General features: G+C 45.9%; 1 protein-coding gene across 2 annotated transcripts in view; it reads right to left on the reverse strand.

The window, feature by feature from the left end:
• Positions 1-25,028, reverse strand: part of GALNT7 (polypeptide N-acetylgalactosaminyltransferase 7) — a 129,592-nt gene that overhangs the window by 53,717 nt on the left and 50,847 nt on the right. For both annotated transcript variants that reach the window (XM_066573528.1, XM_066573527.1), the window contains exon 2: positions 23,035-23,492. In XM_066573528.1, the coding sequence (XP_066429625.1) occupies positions 23,035-23,492 (458 nt within the window). The remainder of the gene's footprint in view (positions 1-23,034; positions 23,493-25,028) is intronic.

The raw sequence follows: 25,028 nt of genomic DNA on the forward strand, positions 1-25,028 counted from the left end.
AAAAGTGCACGGTGCCCACGTTTACATGTAATGATTATCGCTCATTTTTGGCCGATTGGACAGATTTTGAGTGATAATCATTGCATGTAAAAGGGCCTTTAGGCCTCTTTCCCACGAGCGTGACGGGCTCCGCCGCGTAATATTACGCAGTGAAGCCCGTCACGGCGCCCCCCAGAGCCCCTATACTTACCTGCGGGAGATAGCGTGAAAACGCTTCCCCGCCCACCGCCGTCGCGTCGTGTGACACGCCCACCGCGTCACGTGACGCGGCCGGCAGTGTCACGTGACGCGCCGGCCGCGTCAAATGACGCTGCGGCGGTAGGTGGGGAAGCGTTTTTTCACGCTATCTCCCGCTGGTTACAGCGGGAGATAGCGTGAACGGACGGCTTCCATTGACTGCAATGGAAGCCGTCAGCGCGTACAGCCCGTCCTCACCCGCAGCAAATAGAGCATGCTGCGGGTGAGGACGGGAGAAATCGCGGTGCGTAATTCCGCGGTGGAATTACGCATCGTGAGCATTGTGCTATTAGGTTCAATAGAACCTAATAGCAGGGGGCCACGCAGCGGATTTTTGCCGCGAATTTACGCGGCGTAAATCCGTTCGTGGGAAGGAGGCCTTAGTTTAGCATACTAGCCATGTCATGCAATCCTCAAGCCAGATCGCATCAGAGAAGCTAAAGTACAACAGTGATGCCCATATCAGCCTACAGGAAAGTGTAGTTGGGAAAAAAGTTTCAGTATATCTTCCAACTCGTATCACCAATACTTAGGGGACTTTGTCCAAGGTGCCTTTGTAGCAATTCAACTAAAGGCTACCCCATACAGAGCAGGTAGTAGGTTGTTAGAACCTACCAATTTCAGCAGGAATAACCGACTACCGTAAGTGTAAAAAAGTGAAAAATGGATCTGGGAATACCCAAGGCTCAATCCTTTTGTTTTTCCAGACCTGTTTGGCAGCAGCTTTCTCCACTCTCCGCATGGAAAACACATGTACGCTTGGCCAAACCGATGAGGGGTGGGCCTGTGTGGCCAAACCGATGAGGGGTGGGCCTGTGTGGCCAAACCGATGAGGGGTGGGCCTGTGTGGCCAAACCGATGAGGGGTGGGCCTGTGTGGCCAAACCGATGAGGGGGTAGCTGTGTGGCCAAACCGATGAGGGGGTAGCTGTGTGGAGGTTCCCTTACCGATGCCCCCCCAGCCCAACAACTGCTTGTGGCAGGGGGGAAAACCATCTAAGCCACCCAAATAAAACAAGGTGCCCATTGTAATCAATAATAGTTTGTGGCATGGACATACAAAGTGATCTTCCAGGCCTGGACAAACAAAGATGGCCGCACCAGCTTCTCAGACTACCTGAGGCACACTATGCTTTAGTACGCATTGGTAGTCTAAGACACTACATTCGTCTGACTGGCCAGTACTACTCATGTTGATACCACCGGCCAATCAAAGCAACATGCAGTGTTTTCGACTAATGATGGATACAAATGCACAGGATAGTCAGAGAAGCTGGTGCGGCCATCTTTGTTTCTCCAGGCACAGAGGGTCACTTTAACACTGCAATTCTAAAGTCTAACAATACTAAGGGCTGTGCTGTAAGAGGAACTGGCCTCGGGGTATGTTCACATGTAGTGGAAATGCTGAGATTTTATTGCAGTGGAACTTCTACAACTAAGTGGTACCGTGTTTCCCTGAAAATAAGACAGTGTCTTATATTAATTTTTGTTCAAAAAGGTTTTAACTTTTTTTACATGTATAGCTGCCTGGACACTATTTAAATTGACTTTTTTAATTAACTGTTAGCAGGGCTTAATTTTGGAGTAGGGCTTATATTTCAAGCATCCTCAAAAAGCCTAAAAAATCATTTTGCATCCTCAAAAATTCTGGAAAAATCATGCTATGTCTTATTTTCAGGGAAACAGGGTATTTGGTGCAGATCCACAGTTGATTTCAGCCTAACAATAGATGGGTGATGTCTGCTGCAAATCTGCACCAAAATCCACACCAATGATGCGGATTTTGACTAGGAAATTTATCGGATTTTGGTGTGTATTTTCTGCTGCTGAAAATCAACCCCATTTCCACTAATGTGTGAAGATACCCTACAAAGGAGATATGAACGGGAGCGGATACAACCACAAATCCCGTCCTCAGAGATACTGGATGACTGTAAATAATGCGATTCTTCCAGCCTCACAAATAATGTATTGTCTGCGCTGACAGGTGCCCTACTACCGTTGCAATCACCATATTCATCATCTGAATTAATAAACCTCAGAATTCTAACGAAGCAAGAACAATCGTAAAGAAAGTGTCACCTTCACGTGTCACAGGATTATCTGCAGTAAATAGTCAACACAAAATGCCTTTCCGATTGAGTCTCTTTAAGTAGGTGCAGCCATCTATATATAGTAATTACTGTGACCTGAAATCCCGAGAGGGTAAGATTAATGGTGCTAATTACACATAATGCTTCATATTCCTGACCCACATTAATACAAATATCATTAGAGTGTATAACCTCTCCTTAGTCTGTCCCCTCCTCCCCGTAGGCGCTGATATATGGCCAGGCCACCATCATTGGAACTGCAGGAAATTCACCAGTACACTAAATGAATTCCTCATTACTTTTAGCATTTAGATTTATGAACTGAATGTTTGGAAATATCAGATATTTTATCAATTTCACATTACTTTGCCAGATATGATGAATGTAGTGGATTCGGGATCACATGCGATCAAGAATTATTTGTCTTCAAGCTTTACTTTTTCAACTCAATCCAGTGAACTCGCCATCTTGGTTGAAACTATAGTTTTCTTTCAGAACAGAATGCCAAAATTACAGTGAAGACTGACACTTAGGGCTCTCTCACTTGAGCGTTTTTTTCCTACATGCCGTGGGCGTATTTCCCACGCAGGAACTCGCAGCAGTATGCCAACCCCATACACTATCTCAGCATGTGTGCGTGCCTAAAACGTTCCAAGATAGTGCATGCTGCAGTCTTTTCTGTACGTGTATTTCGCACGCTGTACAGTTAAAGGTAATGTAGGGTTTGTTACCGCGTATTATGTGCGCAAAACATGTGCACATCATACGCAGTAAAAACCGCTTGTGTGACAGAACCGTTAGAAGCAGTTACTGCAGTTTGCCACAGAAGGAGTTGGCCACACAAATTAAAGGGCCTTTTGCATGGCCCAATGTGGACTAAGTAAAAACACTAATGATCAGCCAACGAGGGACCAAACGTTATCAGTTGGTTTATGCACACATAAAAATGACTGCGGGTCGGTTGCACATCTCCACATATGAACAGGAAGATGTGCGACTGACCAATGATGGAAGGGTGGGGATGAGCGATGGAAGTAATGATCATACAGTAGATATGCCCCATGTAGAAACAAGGGGCGAGCTCATTGTTGATCAGCACTTGTTAATGATTTTTACATGAGTAGATTCCTTGCCAACCCATCATCTACCCACAGGACGGGTGAAAAGTGTATGATTGGGGGGGTTTGACCACTGGGACCCCCACTGATCACAAGTTCTGAGTCTCCCCGTATAAAAGGGGCATCAGTCACATGTGGGAGTCTCTATGGAAGTTGGAGATAGAGGAGCACTTGTACTCTACCACCTCCGACAAAGAAATGGAGTGGTAGTGCACACGTGTGACCGCAACTGCTTTCAATCGGGAACACTTTGGCCCATTGTTTTCAGGATTGGTGGGGGTCCCAGTGGTCCGACTCCCACTGATCAGATACTTATCACCTATCTTGTGGATAGGCAAGTTATAGTCCAGAAAGACCACTTACCAACAATGAGAAGGTCGGCCAGCGCTCTTTCCCTCCATAGACAACGGCAGATTGCTGTCACTGATCGACCGCACATCTCCCCCGTTTACACAGCGAGATATGTAGTTGACCAGCAAGCATTTCTGTGCTCCCCTAAACACCATTTCCGATAAATGAGGGTTTGCTCGTTTGCCAGCTGATCATTCGTCCTTTTACGTGGTCTGGTTGTCGGGTGTACAAAGCGTTTCTCAGAACGTTCATTGTATAAAACGCCATACGTTTCATGGGACAACCCCTTGAAGGTCTGTGGAAAGCTGAATGGCAACACTAAGACCTCTCGCCCACGGACGGATATTTGCTGGAATCCGCGGATCTGCAGCAAATGGCGCCCATAGCATGTTATAGGAAATCGATTCTTCCTGCACACTTGCAGAAACCAATTACGGTATCTACAAGCAGAGGAGAAAAAAAAAAATCGCAGCATGCTCCATTTTTCCGCAGAAAGGTCGTGGATTCCGGAGCGAGAAAAGTAGTAGTTTAAAAAAACAAACAAAGAACTGTACTGCGCATGTCTGACAGCTCACCGTGCGGACCATCCAAGGTACAGATGAAGACGAACGTAAACAGGTAAGCGCGGATGCCGGTGTTGCCAGGTCCAGATTCCGGAGCCCTTTACTTGGCCAATGTCTGAGGTTAGTGCTCCTCTAGTATCTACTACAGTGCAGGAGTCCACCATAAGGGCTCACGCCCGCGGGCGTATGCGTAAAACGCTACGGGATCTCTGCGCAGCATTTTACCTATCTTGTAACCATACGCCTTGACGGCAGAGACCACTTACGGCACTGCGCATGCCTGCGTATCACACGGACAGTGTCTTTTTTTGCAAATTCCCCCGTTCTGTTTTAAAGTACTGCTGTGTATAAAAATGCTGCCTGTACGTAATGTACTGCATATGGACAGCGTATACAGGGGTACAGGGGACACGCTGTGTGCAAAGAGACGCAGCATGCTGCGATTTACTTCTCTTGCGTATCAATACGCAGTGCACACACACCGGTGTGCATGGAACTATGAAAGTCCATTGACCTACATTGACTATTCGCGCGTCCGTGCGCCGTAATACACAGTGAAAACACGGTGGTGGGCATGAGCCCTAATTCAGTTGAGTGAAACGAATGAATACACATGGCATGATACATTGGACACGAGGCCAGCTATTTCCGGGTGAGCTTTACTTTATAGGCAAATCCCACCAGTAAAGACCATTTTCTATTCCTGTCATCTGGATGCCGCCGCTGCCCCCTATATTGTGCGTTCTCTAGCGCCACTACCAGCCCTCCAAGGGTGCACGGAGGAGGCTGCCGGTGACACCGGCTATAAATAGACCGGAAAAATGGCTAACGTGTCACATGGCGTTAATTACAAGGAGGCACGACGCAGGGTGGAGGGGCACAATAACAATGCTGTGTACAGTCACGTCATGGCACTGCGAGGACATTCACTTATATCAGCAGTAAGCCTGAAGTGACTTGTGCTGGGGACGAGGGACACTACAAGGGGCTGTAAACAGGGAGACGGCACACAGGCAGCTGTGACAGGAGGGAATCACTGCCATCGTACCCATGGAGGGCACAGGGCAAGTGTCAGCACAAGCCTAAGCAGCGCTGTCTGTGGCCGCCATCAGTAGCCCACATTTAGAGCAACATCAGCTGTAAGAAACTGAGACCCCTGAAAAATGCTTGAACCTCCCCCCTGAGGAGGTTGGAAGACGCTTGTGTGGTAATCCCCCTCACAAATTACCTCATGAATATGTAGTGCAGAACTCCGTCGCTGCGGGTTATTACTATTCCTGCACCTCCACACAGATTGTCCTGCGTTCATGAAAGAAACATGACCATTTATATACAATGCTTGATCCTCCGGCGGCCGCAGCATCAGTAAATACCGGAGCCTCTCTTACCCTTTGTGAAAAAGTCTGCCGCTTCCAAGAAACCTGGCAGGCAGTATGGCAGCACCGGCTGTGCCCGGCATTCTGCTTTTCAAGGTTACTGAATGGCAAGTCTGACTGGCAAATAACTTGGCCGCTCAGAAGCCAAGAAAAGCCGGGTAACAACATTATAGCGACCTCTTTAGGGCCCTTCACACGGAACCATTCTATTCAGTTTATCGCTGATCCTGCAAAACTGAAACATAATCGTTAAGTGTGAACCCCGCCAGCGACTCAACGGCGTTTGCTTAATTCGTTCTCTTTGCCGTTCAGTTTCGGCAGACCTCAAAATCAGACGTAGTGTATACAGGCAGCGAGTCGAGAAGGGTATCATCTCTTCACACTGGTGGGGGCCATATCAGAACATGAGTCACGGCCCGATATCGCCCTCGCAATCCTTCTGAAAACCCCTGGAAGCCAGGCATTGTCACATGGGAACAGCCTCGCATCACTGCGGGGCTGAAGGAATTCCCTGGCACGGCTGGCACAGCCATGGCAAGAGATTGCAATGTTCTCCCACTGTTTTCAATGGGGCCGGCGCTGCTGCTGCCGGCCCCACTTAAAACAATGGGTGATATTGCAAAAAGGTATGACATGCTGCGATTTTTTTTTTCACGCAGCATCGCAGGAGTAAAAACATTGCAAATGAGAATGAAACCATTGAAAATGATGCGTTTTCATTCACTCTTGCATTGTGAGAAAATTGCATGATTCTCTCGCCAATGTGAAGGAGCCCTTATGGCGATTTCACAAGACAGTTTTTAAGTTCAGGTTTTAGTGAGCCAACACCAGAAGTGGAGAGAAAGCATCATGTAAAAATTTGCATGTCTTCCATATTTTGGACCCTCTTCTGGTTTTAGCTCACAAAAAAACTGAACACAAAAATGGTCATGTGAAAGCGCTCTCAAGCAGAGTACCTAGAAGGTGAGTGAGGAGACTTATAAGGTCATGCATGCTCCTCTGGGTAATATGCAAATAAGAAAGATGGAACAATACCTCTGCAGCGCCACCTATTGGATGACAGCATTTCTGCAAATCAATGTCCAACCCTTTGTACAGGTCTATGCAACAATGGTTGGGATTAGAAAATAGGCCAGAATCCATACACAGACAGCTGTTTCAGGGTGTTTGCCCCTCATCAGTATTCAGTAGGATCCTGGCTTAGCTAGTGAGAGGCTTATTCTGGCTTAGTTTTCCATTCCCAATCATTGTTGCATAGACCTGTATAAAAGGTTGGACATTGATTTGCAGGAATACTGCCATCCAATAGGTGGCGCTGCAGAGGTATTATTCCATTTTCCTGTTTTGCTTACAGGCAGTGAATTACAGACGGTTTACTCTGAATAAAGGCAGCTGACCGAAACACGTACTCTATCTGATTTTATGTTACGACACGGAATAAATAAAGGCTTTAATCTCCACATACAAGCAGCAACTGACATGTGGCGCGGAATTCAATTCTGCAACATGTCAATTCTCTTTTTTTTCCACAGCGGCCTCTCTCTTCTCTATGGGGAGAGAAGACCACAGCGGAATGCCGACGACGAAAGCGCTCCAAAACCCGCGGCTAAGGGATGCAGGTTTTGAAGCTGTGCTTATCCCGCGGAAATCTCACGGTTTTCGGTGCGGTCATTCCACGAGATTTCTGCGGGATTTTCGTCCCGTGTGACCTCAGCCTAAAAGAGGTTTTCCCTGCACAACAGCTTTCCCAGCCACTGTTTTTCGAAATTATTAAACGTTACAGGAATCAGGTTGAGGTATAAAAGAAAAAAAGCCATGCTCACTTTCTAGTGGCCCCCGTGGCCCAGTGTCATGACTCCAGTCCAGTCCCAGTAATGTCTGCAGTGTTCATAGCTCTAGCGACCACTCAGCCAGTCACTGATCACATGCCGTTCGTGCAGTGTCTGCTGAGTGGTCAGCGGGACATGATCGCTGCAGTCGCTTCATGGTTCAGATTGTCAGGGATGAAAGCAGTGGTGCTGGACGGGGATACATTGAAAAGGGGAGTATGACTTTTTCTTTATTTTATGCCTTTAGCACTCTATTTTTTTTAATCCTTGAAAAGCCCTTTAAGTTTGGGATCAGCTGAGCCTTCGTGTGTTTTCCACGGGGACAGTGTAAAGCTGCCGCCAGACGGCTCTGGTAGCAGCACATCTTCGGGGGGTAAAAGAAAGAATAGGACGCTGAAGTTCAACGTGCCTAATCCTCCTTTCCCCATACATATCCAACAGCCTGCTGGTCTTACCGAAATCATGGGTTCGGGTGATTTTCTTAATATATATGGGGGTCTTTACTGTCACCTAAGCCTACATTAACACACTGGCTTAGGAGGAGACCACCACCATGGTCTACCAAAATAGAGGGCAGGAATATTGGTCACCACTCGCTGCCTCAGAATGTAATAGTCAAAGTGTTGTCCTGCGGTTTGTTCTGCTGATGACCTGTTCCTTGGCACACGTCTCCAGACCAGTGTGTTTATTATACGTGTACCTCAGCTGCTGCCATCACAGAGGGAGTTATATGGGTGCGACATTACGTCTACCAGTCTGTCACACCCTTCAAGTGAACAGCAAAAAACATTAGTCATCCGATTGGCATTTGCTGACCTGCCTATAGAAACTGGAAGGCTGCCGTACAGCGATGAGAAGATGGGCTTTCTCTACAAAATGCAGTAACAAGACCAAAGGGAAAGCTATAAAACAGAATATACTATACAGGAACAGCAGGGAGATCTATTACCCAGTGGTGAATCATGCCGGCCGCTCACAGCCAGGTGTCGCCTGGAATACAAATACATAGCTTCTATACATACAGAAATATAGGATTACTATTATATTCCCCAGCTCAGGAAAAGTGCTTTCATTTGGCCTTTGTAGGGTACAACAAGGTTCTCAATATCAAAGGGGTTTTCCAATTAGGTTAAAATTGCCTAATCCCAGTGCAAGTGTGAAGGTATACAACGCTTTATTATACTTTGTGTTTCAATGGAGGAGATGGTGGGTGTCAGAGCCAGTACATGTAATGGGCGCAATGAGGCCAAAATGTCCTTCAGCCAAATGCCTGGAAATGGTACTAACAAACACAGGGGTGTAACAATGGTGACACCTGTCTCTGGATGGAGGACAATGAAACAGTTGGAGCCGCTTGTTGGATGGTCAAACAATCCCCTCTACTGGTGGTCTGCTGAGAGCATCTTGAGCTCTGTCGCCTTGTGTACGTGCCCTCAGGCATCGCCTGTTTCCAACAAAGTGCTCAGAAAGGCCCATATGGCGGGGCAATTAGTTGAAATGACCATCTAGTTACCCGCATTCCAATAATGTACCCACTCTCAAACTCTGTTAACTGGGCAAAATCTCTTTGCCTGCATCGTAGAGGCATTTAGTGGTTAATAAGATCTACGCAAGTGGAAAAAGAGCTCCACAACACACAAGTAGCCTCTGAGGGCCTTTTATAGGCCAAGGGTGGAACCACTTTTGAGCTCTCAGGTGACAAGACCGTTCATCTAATCACCCCAAAAATCTAATCATTTGCATATCTGCCTGAGCTGTACCTCAGAGTTTTGCTGCAAAATGACAACTCCTTCTAGGGGCTTGATTGTATGTGTATCCAGCCAATCAGCTGTGCCCGTGACATCTAATGCTACCCAGCGGTTCCGGCTCCGGCACTCAGTGTGACAGCCTGCCAGCTCTGGAGATGGACCCCCTGTGCTTCTGTCTCCTTCCCTGCTGCTGGCCTCAGAGGTAAGAGGCCATTTATTTCTTTGTGTGGGTCTTCCAGGCACATTTTGCTTGCCTGGTCTGGAATCTTTATATCAGGGTGTCTTTTCTGTGGTCTATTATAATGGGAGTCTGATTCGGAGTTTATACTTAGGAGACGTATGGTCTGGGGGTTGAATTACTGGGGATCTGTATTTTGAGAAGGCTAGTCTAGGTTAGGGCACATTTACAGCAGCGTTAGCGATTTCTGTTACTCTGTTCCATTTTTTGTAGCCGAGAAACTGTATTAAAACAGAACTAAACCCCCCCCCCCCCCATGGATTCCAATGGGTTTTCAAAAAACACAAAAGGTTTCCATTTTTTTCCATTCTGCTTAATTTCCGTTTTCAAAACAGAACAAAGAGCGCTGCTGACGGCACCATTTGTTCAGTTTTAATAACGGCAATTAAACAAAAAGGCAGAAAATACTTGTTTTTTTGAAAACCCGCTGAAATCAATTGGGCAAAATAGGAAACATTTAGTCCTGTTTTAATTCCACTTCTTTGCTACAAAAATGGAACAGAGAAATAGAAATCACTATGATAATTTTTCTTCTAGGGGTGAATAAAATTACCACAATACCAAAAGTATTTATTTTTTAGGTTTTTCCACTTTCGCACAATAGAAACACTTTTTTATAGAAAATAATTTTTTTGCATCACTGCAATCAAAGTCCATCAACTTTGTTATTTATCCATCGATGGAGCTTTGTGAGTTCTAAGCGTTACAAGCTCTAATGTTTATTGATACCATTTTGGGGTACATATGGCTTTTTTTTGTTACTTTTTATGTTTTCTGGAGCTGAAATGAACAAAAAAGCAGTTGCCATGTATGATAAAATGTGTGTTCAACTTATTGAACAGGTCATTATGGATCCTATGATAGCAAGCATGTGTTTATTTATTTATTTTTAAAAAAGAGGGGAAAATGTTCCTGTGAAACTAAGATCACTATGGCAGTACAATGCAGTACTTCTGTACTGCAGTGTATTATTGATAATAATAGTAATCATAGGCTATGGCAGACCCAGATGTCATTCTGCTACTTTTCCTGGATGTGACGTCCTAACCAGCAGGAAAGCAGAATGTGCCGTTCCAGCTTGGCTCTATGATTAATTTCAATGGGAGTGAAGCCTGTGCACGCACTTCCTCCCCTGTTCGTTCATGGCAACATCCGGTCCACTGCATGGGACAGCAGGCTGGACGATCAGCTGATGGACAGGGGTCTCGAGCGGCAAATTCCCGTCTATCAACTACTGATGACTTATCCAGAGGGTAGGTCATTGGTGAAAAAAAAGGGGCAGACAGCCCCTTTAAGTGGAGTTGTGACTACACACACACAGCTAGCTTGGTATTGAAGAGAATGCTGCATCCAAGAAGTTACGATCAGGGGCCAGGTAATATATTTCTATAGAGCTGTAGAGTAGGCCCTCAGACTTAATTTCACTAGTGGGCCCTAGGCACCCCAGTCAGATACTGCAGGTAGTCCTGTTCTCAGTTAAGTGGATACAACATATCAGCAGCTGCGGCATGAATCTCTCCGGTAGTTTACAACAATGTATCAGGCAGTTCAGCTCATGCAACACGACCTAGATTTGATATAATTGTATAGACCTCTCAGATAAGAAGAGGCAGCATACATTATAATATATATTAGAAAGTTGTAAAAGTTTTTTTTTCATTTATATAGTAATGACTGATTATATAAAATCATAAGTCTCCTTTAAAGTCTCTAGCAAAAATGTGTTTACAAGATGGTATGCATGTCCCATCTGCATGTTCCTGCCAAAAACGAGATCTGATCCTTTCCCTTGGGATCTGTTCCCTTTTCTGGTAAGAAATATGCAGATTTGGCCATGTAAATGCTCACTAAGAAACCTAATACAAGTTTATCAAAGCCAAACCCCCAGCTAACAGTTGTATAGTATCTGTCGCTTATACATAATTGCACTTTGGCATCTTGCTTCACCACGTGCTCTTCTCATGCAAGGCCTGTAACAAGTATGTAGAGAGGGAATTGCCAGCCAGAGAATGGGAGGCACTGCGTTGCTAGTAGCCGGGGACTGTGATAGCAGGAGTAATTACTGCCAGCTTATTTCATTAAGCAGTATCAGACATGCAATTATTGTAGTGATGTAATTAAACAACTCATCATATTGCTGCTGAAAGCACAAGCTCTACGGTCGAGCTGTTCTGGGCAATCTTCTTAGCCAAGGCATGATTGACTGGAATATTAAAACTTCTGTTTAGAAGATGTTCAATTCAATTTATGGACTTAACAAAGGGACGGGACAGATCGAAGAGCCAAAGGAAAATGTTTGCCATGATTTATGCAAAGACAAGTCCTTTTAACATTGGTGGCATCATGCAGAGGGCAAGAAGTGCACAGGAGCCCCCAAGCACTCGGTACTAGGATGCTATAAGATCTCCTTGTCCACTGTATAGGTGCCATATTTCAGAAATATTGCTTTATGGGGAGACATTTTTCATATTTTCATGAAAAAAATGGATCCAAACATATTCTGTGATGTAGCCAAAGCTTTGCTTAGGAGAGAAACAGACAAAGATCAAATCATTCAGTTTAATGACGGAATTATTGCTACCTACCGTACGTACAGGAACCTTCAGGCCGTTCACACCCAATACTTTGCTGAGTCCCTACAGTCCTCTCAGTCCCCTATCTCTTTCCTCTCCTGCCTCAACCCATCATAAAACTCTTCTCAATCCCCTACATTCCAGCTTCCGCCCCCTACACTCAACAGAAACTGACAGCCAAACGACTTCCTGACAGTGTCAAACGACCTCCTGACAGCTAAATCGAGATGCAATTACTCCCTACTGATCCTCCTCGACCTCTCCACCGCATTTGACAGAGTTGACCACAAACTCCTCCTCAGTATGCTTCACTCCATCGGCCTAAAGGACACTGCTCTCTCCTGGTTCTCCTCCTACCTACCTGACCACTCCTTTAGAGTCTCCTTTGCTGGCTCTACCTACTCTCCTCTTCCCCCTTGCTGTTGGGGTGCCCTAGGGCTCGGTCCTCGGCCCTCTCCCCTCTTTCCTTTGCTGTTGGGGTCCCCCAGGGCTCGGTCCTCGGCCCCCTCCTCTTCTCCATCTACACAGCCCCTAATGAACAAACCATTAGGAGATTTTGCTTTCTACGCTGATGACACCCAGCTATACACCTCTTCCTGTGACACCCCTGCGCCTTTCCTCCAAAACATCATTGACTGTCTGCTGTCTCTAACACTATGTCCTCTCTCTACCTAAAACTAAACCTCCCAAAAACTGACCTACTGGTGTTTCCACCCTTCACTAACCGACCTCGATCTGACATCTCCATCTCAGTGTGTGGCACCACCATAACTCCTAGGCAACATGCCCGCTGCCTTGGGGTCATATTCGACTCTGAATGTAGGGGGTAAAGAATAGATCAATCTCTGGCCCGGACATGGCACCTGCACCTCAAGGACATCGCAAGAATCCGCCCTTTTTTCACTGTGGACATGCTAAAAACGCTCACTGTTGCCCTCATCCACTCCCGGCTTGATTATGGCAGCTCGCTGCTGATCGGCCTCCTCCGCACCAGACCTCTACCCTCTCCAACCCATCCTGAATGCGGCAGCCAGGCTCATCTTCCTGTCCAGCTGTTTCTTGTACGCCTCTGCCCTGTGCCAGTCACTGCACTGGCTGCCTGTCAAATATAGAATTCAATTTAAACTCACTACCTTTATCCATAAAACTCTCCTCAGCGCAGCGCCAGAATACATTGCCTCCCTCATCTCAATTCACCACCCAGCTCAGGCCCTCCGCTCCGCTAACAAAATCAGACTGAGTGCCACTTTAATTTGAACTTTTCATTCCCACCTCCAAGACTTCTCTAGAGCAGCACCAGTCCTCTGGTACTCACTACCCTAGAACATCCAGGCAATCCATGACTCACAAAACCTCAAGCGTGCCCTAAACAAGCACCTCTTCAGGGAGGCATACCACATCTCCTAAACCAAACCCCTCTATACTCAGCCTGATAACATGGTCCCTGTCCTAGTGACTGCAATCCCTGCTAGCCGCCATCAACCACCCCCTGCAGTCATACCACTTCAGCCACCACACGGGTTATGTCTGACCATTGTTTATGTGTATAGCACCCCTCACTCTCCACCCCACCATACCGGCACATCTCCAGCCCCTTAACCTTCTGTATCACCCATTATCCGTAGTATGTAAGCTCATTGGAGCAGGACCCTCACCCCTACTGTCTCCACCAACTGATTACTACATGTAACCATGGTTTTTGTATCTTTGTCTTTCTGTATCCCCCAGTCTTTGTAAGCACTGCAGAATATGTTGGTGCTATATAAATAATGATTATTATTATAAACTGTCAGTAGGACATAGTAAAAAGCTGTCATCAGCCTATACTATAACCAATAGTGACAAAATATAATCGTGGCACCGCAGATATGAATACTGCAGTGACCGGTAGGTTCGTCATGCCAAGTTGAATGAGGCAAATACTCGCAGGTACGCGCTCTACTTTTAGCAGAATTAGGGTAGACCTCCTAAACCTTCAAACATAGATGGAGAGGCACTTGTAGACTGAAATAAAGGCCTATCTATATGGCAAAATGATCTAAATATATTGTACTGGTAGCAGTGAGCAAGTAAACTCAATTTCCACCATAACCCTCTGGAATAGGTGACCACAAAGAAACATTTTTTTACAACTTTTTGCATAAAATTGTAATGGTGATTTGTACGATTTCCTTTATTGGGCGTCTCAAGCTCTGTGCCCCTTACCTTGCCGGAGAGCCATAGCACAGTAGTAGGGTGTTGACCGGCCGCTGCGGTCTATTACGGTTAGGTAAAGCACTGTTGGATGACAACCAAGTGACACACGAGTGCATCCAGCTAACGAGGTCTTATAAGCTGGCGTGCAAACAGATGTAATTCTCAGAGCATTACAAGTTGGGTAAAGTGAGATGGAGCTGTCATAAACAGTCCTCCCTGCGTGCAGAGAGGATGCGGCCAGGAAATTGGCCAAAAATATAAGTCATTCAAAGATCACAAACAAAAATCTAATTGAGAGGATGACAGGGAAGGATTCTGCTAACAATAAAGTAATCTCCGGCTCTCAGGTGCAGCGCACATAAATCCTCCACATACACGTTTGTTACTGGGATTTGCTACAGTCTGTCTTCATTTAATTACCAGCCCTGGAACGCTGACAAAGCTGGATTGTAACCTGGCAAATAGTGCAGATTAGCTCTGGCATTTTAATTCTTCCACAGAACCCTGCCCTTACCGCTGTGCGGATTACTCACCAGGCCCGGCCGGGGACCACGCTTACATCTTGTAGCACAAGCAGAGCGGTAAGGAAGTTATACAGAACTCAAGACTGCAAGTCTGCTGAATACACAGAGCCCCCGTAAAGGTTCACAAACCGCTCATCTGAAATGTACTAGATTAGGCTGCCTGCACACGAAAGGATTTGCATTGCGGAATCCGAAGTCGGCGTCCGCACCGCGGCTACGCAGCAAATGCCATCCACACCTTGCTCTAGAAAATGGCTTCTTCCTGCACACTCATGGAATCGAATTGCAATTTCCACGGGAGGAGGGGAAAAAAAATGGCAGCATGGCCTAATTTTGAAAAAAAAAAGACCTGTACTGCGCATGTCTGACGGCGGCATCCATCCACAGTACAGAAAAAGACAACAAGAGACAGGGATGCAGCATTGCCAGCTGGGCACAGGATCGGATTCCATTGCAGGCTCTCTCATGCAGAATTTGACTCGTTTGTGTGCAGGCGACCTTAGTGTAACTCTATGGCAAGAATTAAACTTTTGACATAGCTGGCAAACTGAGAAGACTATGTATGTATGTATATATATATTTTTATTACACACACACACACACACACACACACACACACACACACACACACACACACAAGTAATTCTTAGGACATATAGTAGCAGTGTTTCTGGCAGCACATCACACTCACAGTAGCTTGATTACCACAAAAGACAAACACAGCTAGGCTCCTCCCACAGCAGTGACATCACCACAGCTCCTTCAGTCCTACAGAAGTGTGACAATGTTGTGGGGCTTCCTGCGACCCCCTTGTGTGTGCGGCCAAGCATCATCCTGCCTCTTGGAAGCCGCCATGAGAGGAACACATGTGGCTGCAGGATGTCCTAAACACCTTGCTGAGCTGTCACTGCCCCTCGTACCACTACTAGGGGGGACTGACTGTAGTATGTGATGGCCCCCTGCACCTGGATTTGTCCCCGATGGAAACCTGGTTCTATTCCGAAGCAATCTAGATTCATCGTTCACTGCACCATTGCAAGCAGAGGCGATGCTGTGTGTCAAAGGCAAAACATGCAATGGGAGATGTAGGCCTCATGACCACGGGGAAATTCAGCCCTGCACGAATTCTCCATGCAGAATCCCGCAGCGGGTCCTCCTTTCCTGCAGACATGAGGCCTGAAAATAAGATATACTTACCTGTCTGGACACTGCAGATCTGCCCTCCGTCACAGCCGGATCTTCTTTCTTCGGGCCGGCAAATGTGCATGCATGCGCCGTGCACATCTTTTTTTTAATTTTTTTTTTTGGAACACCTGATTTCCTGCGGCACAGCAGAAATACAGCTGCGGCTGTGCTGCAGGATCGGACAGCTCCCATAGGCTTCAATGGAAACCGCGGGAGACCCGCACGAAATGGAGCATGCTGTGGGTGTTTTCCCGCACATGCGATCCACGCGCCATGGAAGAATGACATCCGCAGGTATTTAACTACCGATGCATCCCTATGGGCGCGGATCACGCGTGCGGATTTGATCATTCTAATTTGCTCGTGGACATTGGGCCTAAATGTCCTTTAGCCAAGCAACTAGAAATGGTTTTGACAGGCCTGTAAACATGGTGTCACCTGTCTGTGGCGAACAACGAATCAGATGGAGCCGCTAGTGCTTCTCTACTGGTGGTCTATGGAGGGCATCCTGTGCCTGGCCACCCTGTGCGTGTCCTCACACATCCACGATTAGGGCTCTCGCACACTTGTGTTTTTCTTGGGCGTGATATCGCTGCATTTGTTTGACACGAATATCAATGGGACTTTTTAATGTGAACGCAACGTACAAAAATAGCAAGTTTCTGCTTTGCGATTTTTGTGCGACGCTTTTGTAACAATAGAAAATCCCATTGGCATCAGTGTTAAAAAAAACGCAGCAATATGTCGTGAAAAGACGCGCAAGAAAAACGCAAGTGTGACGGAGCCCTGCAGGGGGCTTTCACATGCCAGTTTTTGCATTCAGTATTTTGTCAACCATAACCGGGAGTGGAGAGAAGGAATAATGGAATGATTTTCACGTCTTCCGTATTTTGGCCCATCTGCTGGTTTTGGCTCACAAAAAACTGGACATAAAAACGGTCGTGTGCGAGCGCCCTAAGTGGGTGAAATCTCTTTGATTGTGTTGTAGAGGTGTCTAGTGGTCAACAAGCTGTACGCAAGTGAAAAACGATGTACACAAGGAGCCTCTGAGAGCCTTTATATCCACACAGGCGATCGCAATTTTGCCGCGAGAAAAATCACAGCAAAATCGCATCTTTATTCACTGCGATATACGAACATCAGCAATGTTTTTGGAGAATAATCTCGCATCACATCGCTGCCGCCCGCAATAAAATCACGTGACAAATTTGCGCAATTTTCAATCACATAAATCAATGGGACTTTATAATGTTAAAATTACATTGCAATGACAGTTTGTAGCATTGTGGTGCGATAAAAAGAAGTCTCCATAGGAATACATGGGAGATTAAAAAACATGCGCATTGCAGAAAGATAGAGCAAGCCATGATTTTTTTATCCGCTCAACATCGCATCAGTGAAAACCGCGCTGATGGGAATAAAACCGTTGCAGATCATTGGTTTCATATTCCGTTTTTTTACTATAGTAGCAAGCAAAAATCCCGCAACTTTATCTGCCCGTGTGGAGCCAGCCTGAGATGGAACTGCATGTCGAGTTTTGCAGTAAAATGACAACTTCCAGGGGCTGGATTGTTTTCTTTACAATAGCCAGTACAGCAAAATGTGATTGTCTTCAGTAAGGCCGTATTTACATGGACGAAAGCTATACTGGGCCTAGCAACTCACACTGACATCTTGCTCGTAATCATGGGATTTTACCCGCAATTGCGTTACGTTTTGCACACACACAAAAAAAAATAAAATAAAAAAAAAAAAAAAAAAAAATCGCAATGCACTCGTATGAATAGCGCATCTACATGCGAGTGCAATTTTCTTTATTACTTCCATAGAAAATAATGGGCTATATCATCCAAAAAATAGAACATGTTGTAACCTTTCTATCTTCAGCTCAGGAGAAAAATCGCCGATATGTATAAAACACAGAAAATATTGGGTCATTTTCTCGTGCGATTTCCGCCATATCGCAATCGGACAGAACTACCTTGAGAACAATCGCCCATCTAAATAAGACAAGCCAAGTAATCTTGTGGATCGGATACTTTGTTTAATGAAAACCTGATGTTACAGCAAGCTTTCAGTACTACCTTGGTGTCTTCATCAGGCCAGGATTACCTTGTTTCTCTTCTGAGAACAATCGCAGTTTGTAAACGGACACACGAAACTCTGGGAATCACAGACCAAAAAAAATAACACAGCTCTAGGACGACGACCTTACAAGCAGGCGACCCAACACCGCGTTCTCATACACGAGGCATGTAATGCTTGGAAGACTCGTTAGTATTCTGGTTACTAATGACTTTCCATCGTTACGTCTGTGCATGCTGTACGTTCCTGCTGCGCCTTTACGTTACATAACAAAGTGACCTCACGGTGCAGAATTACATCTAAAGGCAAAAACAGAAGCTTTGAAGATAAAGCTTAGAGCAAAAACCAGACAAGCAGCATTCCCATCTGTCCCCCCCAGGAGGACGTAATCAGCTACCAGAAACAATGTGACGGTGATGGAGTCGGTGCAAGCAGGAACTGCTGTTCTCACAGTGGTAACACAGAAGCGGTGGCATGCTGTACTGCAGACGTACATCATCCGGAGAGCCTAGCAGACGGGGCACACATGCTCCAGTAATGTCAGCAAGATTAGGCTACTAACTGCCTAATGACATGGGACAACTTCTCCATGAAACACAGATACAACCCTGGGACTAACAATGAGCTGCTAGTCGGACCATCATCTACATACACCACTACCAAGTGCAGCCAGGAAATAATCAGCAACCTTTTACCCCATCGGATCGACGGCTAACCAGAGTGCTGAACCATCCAACATAGGAGGAACATGAAGAGGCTCCGTGTGCAGCTGTATAGACTATGTGAGCATCTGACCGCTCGGCCACAATGGCTACTGGTGCACTGTGTGCCTCGATATAAAATCGGAGGTGCCGTGCGGGTCTGTAGATTTTCTGTGCAATCTTAAACCAATGTCACACGGGCGAGCGTGATATGGGGCCATGAATCTCGCCCCCCCACCATGTGAATTCTCCGAGGATGCAAGGCGGTTTCATGCCAAAACAGCCTCACATCTCAATGGGGAAGAAAGGAATCCCCGCAGGATTGCAAAGCTTCTCCTTTTGTTTTCAATGGGAGATCTCGCATAGCGTGCACCAAGCACATGGAGCGATGCAGCTGCCGGCCCCATTGAAAGCAATGAGTAGTGCGATGGAAGACACAGGAAGATAGAACATGCTGCGGTGTCATGTTTATGACCCCATTCAAAAAAGGGGGTTCATATTTGTGCACAAATCTCGCGCAATTTTCTCACCCGTGTGAAGCCGACCATAAGGGCTTATTTACACGAGCGTATATCAGCCAGACGATATATGCTTCCATCAGAGCAGTCCCCCCTTCCCTCCCCTCCTAGCGGGTTTCAATGGGAGTGGGCGGAGCTAAGGCCCCACCCCCTCCCCACCCATTGTCCATAGCTAGCAATGGGATTGGGCGGCACAGAGTGGAGCTTAGCTCCGCCCCATCCCACCCACTCCCATTGCAAACACCGGAGTGGAGGAGAGGGGCAATGAGTTGGTGAGGGGGAGGGAAGGGGGAAACTGCTCAGATGGAAGCGTATATCATCCAGTTGTGAAAACGACGGCCGATATACGCTCGTGGGAATAAGCCCTAAAGGTCCTATTACACAGCCCGATTATCAGCCCTAAATGTTTCTCCATTGTTTGTTCACATGACAATCTGCCATGTAAAACTAAGGATCGAAGGACAAACGTGTGAATAAGCGCCTGACAACCATACCTCAGGCTGTCAGCTTCAATGCAACGCCAGACGTGCAAGCGCGGTGATGCTCCATTCATCGCAGTGCGGCTGACACAAATAGTCAAGTACAAGCGCTCGGCTATCTCTGTCAGCGCCACTGAAGATGAATGAAGCAGCCCCGCAGTAGTGCGACCGCCATTCTCAAAATTAGTGTGGGTTTCAGTGAATGGAACCCGCAATAGATAGGTGATGAGTCTATTTTGGCACAACCCCTTTAAGGATCTGTGCACACTACGGTCATGGTTTTTGTTCTTAAAGGGAACCTGTCACCTGCCTAATCCCTACTAATTTATGGTGCTATAATGGCAGGTGACAGGGAGGCGGGTGCTATATTTTTCACTCACCCATTTCTTGGTTTCTGCAGTACTAGCCCATGAAGCTCGCACGCCAGCGGACAATCTGATTCTTTTCAGAGTCCGGTGCACGCTCCCTCATAGACTTGTATAGGAGAGCATGCATATGGGGCTCTGAAAAAAAGGGTCAGATTTTGCGGACTTCCCAGGCCATGAAGTGTGAGCGAATGAAAAGAAAAAAAAAAGAAGAGCATTCGCCTACCTGTCACCTGCCCTAATAGCACCATAAGTTAGTTTATAGCGCTTTAGGCAGGTGACAGGTTCCCTTTAATGGAGCCAAGACAGGAATGTCAGATCCTGATGGATCTCAATGACTTATAATGGGTTCCATCAGGCTTCAGTAGAGTTTCCGGTGACAAGAAGAACAGCTCCTCACTTTTATCATTAAAAAGACCAGAACCCCGCTGGAACGAAAACCAGCCCCAGTGTGAACAGAGACGGCACACACTCCATTTATTGAACAGTGCCATAGTATTCAGGAGGAATTTCTTACAGTCTTTAGTGCAGCTTTCTGCCCCCTGGGAAGGTCTGAAGCTATTGAATCCTTCTTGCTGATTAAGTCACTTGCGTTCAGTCTTCAGTCTCTTGTGCAGTGACTTGTGTCTTGAGGATGTAGCACACAAACAAGGCCTATGTGTGGTCCTGGTTGAGTGAAGGTGAGGTGGGAGGGTGCTCAGGGCCAAGTACACCGCATGTCAGGCCTGCAGAAGTAGGAACTTCTCAGCTCTAATGTATAATGAAGGAAGCGTGGATGTTGTGTAGCAATCTATTCTACATTGTCTACAGGCTACGGCTTTGATTTGTAACTCTTGCAGTCTATTATTCAAGTGCAGCTGGTTTCCCGCAAAAGAGATGTTACAGTTTCTATTGCAAATCATAAATCATGCAGCTATTGATCTGACTGTTTCCGACAGCGGCTGTATGATAATTCCAAAGCAAAAACATTTCCTAATGCAAAGAACGGATTCAATGTGAAATACTGCCAGCATTTATTTCCGTGCAAAGAACAGAAAAGATGTGCATCTACATATGCCACCAGAGATGCCGGCGACGTTCAGGGTGGTCCGGCGCTGGAAGATGGGCTTCGCTAATAGCGGGGCAGCCGATCACTTATCCTCCATCCATCTATTACCTGCACTGTCTGGGCGCCTCTTTTCTCTAAGTAGCAGTTGTTCTCCGGCCTCCAGTTACACCTGCGGGTTTAATGTGCCACACAAGGGGATAATGCTGCACTTACCACAGAAGAGATGACAACAAGCATGAAAGCCTAAGACGTGGCGCAAGGCTCCGCAAAAGGTCCTTCTGTTAGGGTATGGTGGAATACTGAGATTAGCGGTGAGTGAATGCTGTGTAGGACGGGGTCACAAGGCTGTAAGCGTACAACGCTGCTGGGGTACTGCAGCGTTTCACGGCTGTAACCCTACGTAAGGGTCACGTATGGAAGCGAAATTGTACTCCGCATGACAGCATGCTCATGCAGGCGATCATGAGCAGTGCAGCAGGTTTTTTCGTCTATATTTCCCATGCCGTCTATTAGCGTTGACCCGTACACCTGCAGCCCATTCTTCTCCGCTAGATTATATACAGTACAGCTTATCCGGATCAAGAGCTACTGAAGATAGAGACACAATGCAGACCCCTAGCAAAGGAGCAGCATGGGGGTGGTGTACTCCCTAATATTTTACTACCAATTACTGCTGTGGTTTAAAAACACACAATAAAAAACAACAAACAAACTTTGTTACATTGCACTAAAACCGCATTATAACCAGAATATGTGAACTTCGGCCTCATGTTCACAGGCAGGTCAGATTCCAAATGGAGGAGCCCGCAAAGGAATCCCACCCTGCCCGTGGACATGTTTACCTGTGAAGGCCTCCTGCGTCCCATCCGTTTTTTTTTTCTTTTTGTATGCGCGTGGTGCTCTGACCGGCGCTTTGGTGCACATCCGCAGTCTTTTTTTTTTTGAACTCCTGCTTTCCCATGGTATCTGCGGAATGTTCACAATTCAATTGCGGACAGGCCGTGTATCGGACAGCTTCCATTGACTTCAATGAAAGCCATTCGTGCGGGAGCTGCAGCAAAATGGGGCATGCCGCGATTTGTTTTCCAGACCAAAAGGTTCGCAAAACAAATACGCATACTTTGGTGAATTTGCCGACACCCATGTATCCCTATAGGCAGCTTGATATGTGGATCTTCCGCACTTTCAGTTAAGGTTGCAGACCTACAAGGCAGGTCACACCGCAACAATGTGAAATTAAGAGGGATCCCAGAAAATGTGTTCACCGCCATACCTACAGAGTCTCATTAGAGCGTTGTTGCCAAATCATCCACTACAGGACTTTATAATTGATAGGGCACATAGACTTCCCTGCCCGAAGCATCTGGGGAATGTTCTGGCCCGTAATAATTTATTCCATATAAAGGGGAAGCTACTAGCTGCAGCTAGAAAGCAAAACCTTTACCGGCACCATTCCAATCTTTGTTGCAATACACAGATTTGTCTATCATAAGGCATGATGGCAAAGGATATGCCATTACCGCATGACCAGTGGGTATCCAACCTTCAGAACACTGCGAACAAGGGGGTATTAGTTTCTTTATACAGTATTAGTCATGTCTGCCTGCTGTGTGGGGAAATGTGACACAGCTTCATTCAAGTGAATTTCCTTCACATTTACTTCAATGGGGTAGAACTGCAATAACAGCCCAACCCAACAGACAGGAGAAGCCTGTGCTGCTTTACTGGTGGCGGGGAAGTGGACCTGGGCGGACTATTTAACTTATAACATCATGACTGTGAAGATTAAAACAAAAAGAAATGCTTACTCTTCATGGCGCAAGTCATTGATTGTTCGGTCTAGTGAGATCATGTCACTGGCAACCATGTTAAATCCAAATTCTTTAATGCTGGCCTGGACGGATTCTTTGTAGTCTGAACCCAAGATAAATGGCTTTCCTCCTTCTCCCGGTCCACTTACAACACCCTGCGGTTCTGGTTCTTTAGGCTCAAGATTGCCCAGAATTCCATGGCGAAGCACTGGATCTGAATACACATGCTTCTGGGGCTTAAAAGTAAGAAACTGTCGTTGCATAACGTTCTGATGATTATTAACCTTCCCTTCCAAGCGGTCTTGATCATTTTGGATCTTGTTCTTCCTGCGGATAGACTCTAGGTCTACTTCTACGCCCTCAACACGGGGCCATGGCGCTACGGGATGGAAGTCATTTTTGGGTGCTAGGTTATTATCCAATTTGCCAGGCTGAGGGAGATTTGCATTTTCTTCCTGCAAACAAAAAAATACAATGAGAATAAGAAGAAAGTTCTTGTAGAAATAATTCACCAAGCCAAACGGTCCTTAAAAAAGAAAAAACAACTATGTACATAGCAACAATTGTCAGCTTTCAAAACTATGTAATATACTATCACATTATATACATACTATGTATATAATGTCATTACTACAGGAGGGTCGGATTCATTTAATAAGCAGTGGAGCGTGCAAGTATGTTTATATTGTGAATACTATGTAAAAAAAATAGGTCATGCGGATTTTATGAGGCTTACAAAAGGAAATTAAAGGTCATAAAAGGTTGTCAAATTGAAGAGCAGCTTTGGAGCCGCTACAGAGATTATATGAAGAAATGACATACCTGTAATTAGCCGTACACTAATATGGTATTATCACAACTGCTCTCTTTACAATTAGGGGAAAGAAAGGGATTTGTGCGTACTCATTTCACCGACCTCAGAAGGATGGTAGGCTGAGTCAACCTTGAGCCGGTTACCTGAACCACACGGGGTTTGAACCCGCAACCTTTAGATCGTGAGAGCTTGTGGGAGTGATTTTATAATGTGTTTATGGTGCCACTACTGTATAAATATAAAAAAGTATGCCAAAGTTCACCACCCAAACCCATGCCAATTGACACTCAGCCCATTACAGGCTACAGATTGATATGGTGTACATAATGGGAAGGTTCCTGGAATTTGCACTGAAAGTACAGCTGCAAGAAAAACTCGTAGGAATTAGGGAACTTTGGAGAATAACCTGGACTTCTGCATTAAATTACTAATAAAATGCAGCATGATTGTTAAATCCCAAATTAGACTAATCTGATAACACGCAATTATACCGTTCATGTATTTTATTGAGCATAGGCTCAGCGCGGAGAGCTGTCAGCTCTTCCCCGCTCCCAGGCGGTGGCTCCGGCGGGATATCGCTATGCCTGTCAACAGGCAGCCTTAACCCTTTCCAATCCACTGTCTGACCTCTGAAGACATTATGATTTAAGGCTGTACAGCTCCGATGTTGGAAGACGTCCATCGGGGTTCTCTTACTGTATATTGCCAGCGTCTCTGCTGGCCAAGCCTATCCAACGCGTCACCTCATGCAGTACTGGCTTTAGCCAGCATATAGCGCCGTTGTATAATGGCAGAAAAAGAGTAAGCCCCCTAGGAAAACCAGAATACTAATTGGATTGGAAAGGGTTAAGGCCCATTCACACTAGCGTTTTTTTGTTTCCATCTAGCGATTTTGTTGTAGGAGCAACAATGCAGAAAGAAAACAGAAAACACATAAGCCAACTGACCGCTTCCTGTTTGCTTCCATTTTCCGTTGACGGCAATGGTAAATAAAAGTGAAACGTAATTGCATTAGTGATCAATGCAGAAAATCGGGTAATTCCAAAGAGTTCACTTACTTTTTCTTGCAACTCTACACTACAAACATCTTGTGGACGTAGTCTAGTATTAAAGTTGAATCTTTAGTTATCTAAAACAACATTCTGCGAATTTTCTGTAGAACACATTCAGATTTTCT

The sequence above is a fragment of the Eleutherodactylus coqui genome, chromosome 7 (assembly GCF_035609145.1).
Source record: "Eleutherodactylus coqui strain aEleCoq1 chromosome 7, aEleCoq1.hap1, whole genome shotgun sequence".
In the NCBI taxonomy this organism is placed as follows: Eukaryota; Metazoa; Chordata; class Amphibia; order Anura; family Eleutherodactylidae; genus Eleutherodactylus; species Eleutherodactylus coqui.